Source organism: Syngnathus typhle, linkage group LG1 (genome assembly GCF_033458585.1).
Source record: "Syngnathus typhle isolate RoL2023-S1 ecotype Sweden linkage group LG1, RoL_Styp_1.0, whole genome shotgun sequence".
Classification (NCBI taxonomy): Eukaryota; Metazoa; Chordata; class Actinopteri; order Syngnathiformes; family Syngnathidae; genus Syngnathus; species Syngnathus typhle.
The window spans coordinates 21,359,058-21,363,694 of record NC_083738.1 but is presented as its reverse complement, the minus strand read 5'-3'; the positions used below and the strand labels follow the sequence as shown (position 1 = coordinate 21,363,694).

The 4,637-nt window shown below is 46.5% G+C and overlaps 1 protein-coding gene across 1 annotated transcript; it reads right to left on the bottom strand.

Moving 5' to 3' along the window:
- Positions 1–394: 394 nt before the first annotated feature.
- On the bottom strand, positions 395–3,533 carry zic6 (zic family member 6). Its single transcript, XM_061288923.1, has 2 exons — positions 2,612–3,533; positions 395–966 (listed from the first exon to the last, which is right to left on the bottom strand). Exons 1-2 carry the CDS (start codon positions 3,531–3,533, stop codon positions 395–397), a joined length of 1,494 nt encoding a protein of 497 aa, XP_061144907.1.
- Between the last annotated feature and the right edge of the window lie 1,104 nt (positions 3,534–4,637).

Here is a 4,637-nt window from a genome sequence, read left to right as displayed (position 1 = left end):
CTTCGATATACCACCCATGATTGTAAATGATAAAGCACCAGATAATATCACTAAGAATTGTGTAGGTGGGAAGAAGATGTTGCTCCCCGAAGCCAAACAACCACATTTGGGTAGTACGTAAAAGTTTTTAAGTGAGTAGTAATGAGATGCATTTTTCAAGCTTTATGTGAGAGAGTTGAACTCAACAAAAAAAAAATGAAAAAGCAGGATTTGCACAAAATGTGAAGGGGCCACATCTGGCCCACGGACCTTGAATTTCACAACTGTGGTCTGAATGATTGTGACCACTTTTCATATCTATTTTATATATAAGTGAAAGCTCATCAATTAACTTATTAAATATCATTTTGCAGGTGTAGCTAGTGAAATGTCCACTGATAGTCAGACATACTAGTTAAGAGTCCACACCACTGTGACATGTGTACCACCCGTTGACGAAACCTTTCTGGAAATGTGGGGCCGATGGGAAAGTTCTGCAGGAAGGGCTCTGGTGCTGGTAAGCGTGGGCGGCCTGGTACTGGGCGGACTGGGTTCTGGGGCCACCGAGACTGCTGGTAGTGCTGGTACTATAGGAGCCTCTCTGGAGCAACAAGGCGTCCAGCAGGGGCTGCGACCTGTTGTCGAATCCGAGGGGGAGACGTGACCTCGAGTCGTCCGGACTCCCGGGGGACAAGGAGGTCACGTCGTGGATGGGGCTGAGCAACGGGGACTCGGACTCGCCGGGATGAGAGTCGGCGGAAGCGGCCGAAGCAGAAGCGGTGGTGGTGCCGCTTTGGGCCTCCTTACTGCAGTGCAGCTTCATGTGCTTGCGCAGAGAGCTCGGGTGCGTGTAGCACTTGTCGCAGCCCCTCACTTTGCACATATACGGCTTGTCGCTGGAGTGAACGTGCGAGTGCTTCTTGCGGTCACTGCTGTTGGCGAACCTTCGATCGCACCCGTCGAATTCGCATTTGAAAGGCTTTTCACCTAGACGTGCACATGGAGAGAAAGGGGGGGGTGAGGTTAGGGCGGGGGGGGGGGGGGGGCGAGGTAGGTAATCATTATTGGACTTCCTTCCTCGTGTTAATAGGGCAGAAATATTTTGAGCTCTTAGCTGTTGTTGTTCAATGAATGTCTAAGATATCTACACTCAAACGTGATCACCTTTGCAAATGTTGGGAACGAGCAGGTGGACCTAATAATTTGGCCGATTTGTGCAGCTTATCCTCATGTTACCTTTCACTTACTCACTGCATTTTCCTTTTTTTCTTTTTTTATATTTCAGTCTTGTCACATTCAAGCATCCCCCACAAGATGCTCGCAACAAGTGATGGAGTGACTTTCACTTAAATGTAGGTCAAGTTGCATTGGTGCGTTTGCCTCGCAGTTGCCAGGGAGAATTATTGCAATGTGTTTTTTTTTTATTATTATTATTTTTGTTCTTCCTTCCTTCCTTGCTTGTAGCCATTACACTGCACACATGGGCCAGATAATCATAAATACACATTCGGTTTCATAGACGCTTGTAAGTGAATGACTTTTATTGTAATCATAAAAAAAATGAGACAGTGAATGCAGTTTCCGGATATAAGCATCACAGCATGGGGCAAGTCGTTAATTCCTGCTTTCATTAGGCTCACCATTTACACTGGAAGTACGATGGCATATTTGTTTTACCAACTTGCTTCTTTCATTATCATTATTATTATTTTATGAGGATTATCATTATGATTATATTATGATTATTATTATATTATGATTGGTATTATTATTATGGTTGTTATTATGATTATTATGATTGTTATTATGATTATTATGATTGTTATTATGATTATTATGATTATTATGATGATTATTATTAATATTATTATTGGTGATGTTTTTGTTGTGTTGCCTATATTCACTGCAGTGTGTGATTTTACACCCACGTTGACTTTTATTAAAAACAAACATTTAAAAAAAATGACACGTTATTGAAAATTAGGGGAGTAAAAATGTCTACAGTGTCTATTTAGTTGGAAACAAGAAAAATATAATCGACAATCAGGTGTAAACATATTAATTAATATGAATTCCTTTTCTCTATAGGCCTCTGTTTTGTCTGGTTGCCCACACAGCCAAGATGTCTCCCACACTGATGTGCACGGGAGGGTGGGGATGGTCCCTGGGAGGCACACGCATCGCGCGCGTAACGGCCACGTCACGAGCTCTCCGGTGTCCCGGGATTTATTTAATAATTTTACTTGAATGAAGTGGGAGCGGCCCCCGTGCAGTGCAGCCTACATATACAGCGGTGGCTTCCCCACTGCTTCACTCATTCTTGTATCTCGCCTATAAGGTGCGAGAATTATAATAGCCGACATATTCCATTTTAATAATGATAATAATAATAATAATGATAATAATCATCATCATAATAACGAGAATCAATAATAAACATTTGGGTCACCACGCTGTCCACGCTATAAACATTTATGCTGCACAAGGGGCCATAAAAAGTGCAGCTATAAATGCTTTTGCCATCCACTGACTTTACAGCTTCATAAAAGAATAAATGAGCAGAACCTATGGAGAGTCATACACCAAAGTTTGTTTCCAAAATTCCACATTGTGTGAATGCGTTCCAACGAACCTGTGTGCGTCCTCTTGTGGATTTTGAGGTTTTCCGATCTGGCGAAGACTTTCTCGCAGCCGTGAAAGGGACACGGGAAGGGCTTCTCCCCTGTGTGGACTCTGACGTGGTTGACCAGCTTGTATTTGGCTTTGAAGGGCTTCCTATCTCGGGCGCACCTCTCCCACCAGCACACGTACTCGGCCTGTTCTGCTCCGCCGACGTGCTCCACAGTCACATGGCTGACCAGCTCGTACATGGTCCCGAAGGCTCTGGAGCACGGCGCCGCCTTGCCACCGGGCCCGTCGGACGCGCTCCACTTGCACACCAGCTCGCTCTTGACTTTAGCGCACCTGCGGAGCGTGTCGCCTCCTCCAGCTCGGTGCACGAAGGGCTTGTAAAGTCCCAGGAGCTGAGTGACAAGCTGCCGACCGCCCCCCTTGGGACTTACGGCGCCCCCGTACGGGTGGCTCCTGGTGAGGAGGTCCCCAGGTAGACCCACCATCATCTGACCGGGCTCACCGCCGGAGGCCTGCTCCTGGTAGCTGGCGAAGAACGCGCCTGTTCTGGCGTCCCTGCAGCCAGCGAAGTCGCGGTAGCGCGCCTCCATGCCGCCATGCTGGTTCCCCCGGGACGATGCCAGCTGGTCGGTGCCCGGTGGCATGCCGCCTCCGATGACAAAGCCCCTGGGGCCGCTGTGCTCTATGTAGCCCGGGTCAGCAAAGTGGGGGCGCGAGTGGTCAACGAATGCACTGGACCTCGTCTCGGGGTAGTCTCGCAAAGAGTGCGAGGGGCAGAGTTTTAAGGAAGTGCCAGTGGGGAGTCCCGTGCGCTCCCCTGCCAAAGGCAGCGCCACGCTGGGTTCGCCGCTCCTCTCCCCCGGGTTGAGAGGGCAGCCAGTGAACCGCGCCAGGCTTGTCATGTTTGGGTGTAGAGTTTGCATGCGGCGAATTTGGGAAATTCTTTTGAAGAAAAAAAAAAACCCACACACACACACAACGCGGGACAGGACGTTTCAAAATGTCTGCTCCCAGATTGCTATTTATCATCTGCATGTGAAATTGTTGGCCGTGAACTTCGCTGCAGCTGAAAGACGCACCAGAGTGCTCAAAGTTGCCGCGAGTCCCATCCCGCCTCACTTTTCTTTTGCCCTCTTGATTTGTGGCAATAACCGTGGTAGTAAAAGTGCCCCCGCAAACAGGCCACGGTGCAAAATATAAAAGCACAGCAGGCACAGCGGCTTTTTTAAATGGAAGCTTTGGGATTGGCTGGAATCTGCCGTGATTGACAGCCACTGGGGTCTGTTTTAAGGAGGGGGGGTGCACAACGCGGGCGCTCGCTGCACGACACCCTTTTCAAATCGAGCAGAGAAAATGCTTTGAAAAGTGCCAGCAATACTCCCAAATATTGCTCGGGGCGCTTTTCTTGGCCCACCAAGACAAACCGGCAGTGCACAAGAAGAAAAACGTTCATCACCTGCAAAGTCCGATGATTAAATATGACTGCAGCAAAATACAAGACAATTGCAGTGCCACGTCAGAGTTTTTTTTTTTTTTCCTCAGGAATAATTAACACACCCAAATAAAGAAGAAAAAAAAAGAGAGAAGGGGGCGGGGGAAAGTCACCGTGTGTCCAGAACGATTACTGTCCAATTCCGTTTGGAATTCCAGATTTTCAAAACATGGAAAGTTGTGTAAATATCAGCGAGTTGAATGGTTTCCGCACTCACGTTTGTTTTTACAGAACTGCAAAAACTATGTCAAATATGCAAAATATTTCTCTTTAATGCAACATGTTTGAGCTCTTTGGTGCGCAATTTTAAACTAATTAATAATCATGAAAGGTGCGACTAGGTTCAGCAGCTACGTCATGTAAAAATGCAAATGAGCACACGTGACAAACTAAGGTTCTATTACAATGGCACGAAAAATATATTTATACGCAGAGATTTTTTTTTTTAGATATTTGTTTGAACTATAAAAATGACTTCCTCCATTCCATAGCAGGTGGAGTTGACATGTTTATGGTAAATGCTAATCTTTTATGT

Coding starts and splice junctions, on each gene's coding strand:
- zic6 (XM_061288923.1), bottom strand. CDS start 3,533: ATGCAAACTCTACACCCAAACATGACAAGCCTGGCGCGGTTCACTGGC. Junction 967..2,611: donor CCACAAGAGGACGCACACAG/GTTCGTTGGAAC, acceptor GTGCACGTCTAG/GTGAAAAGCCTTTCAAATGC.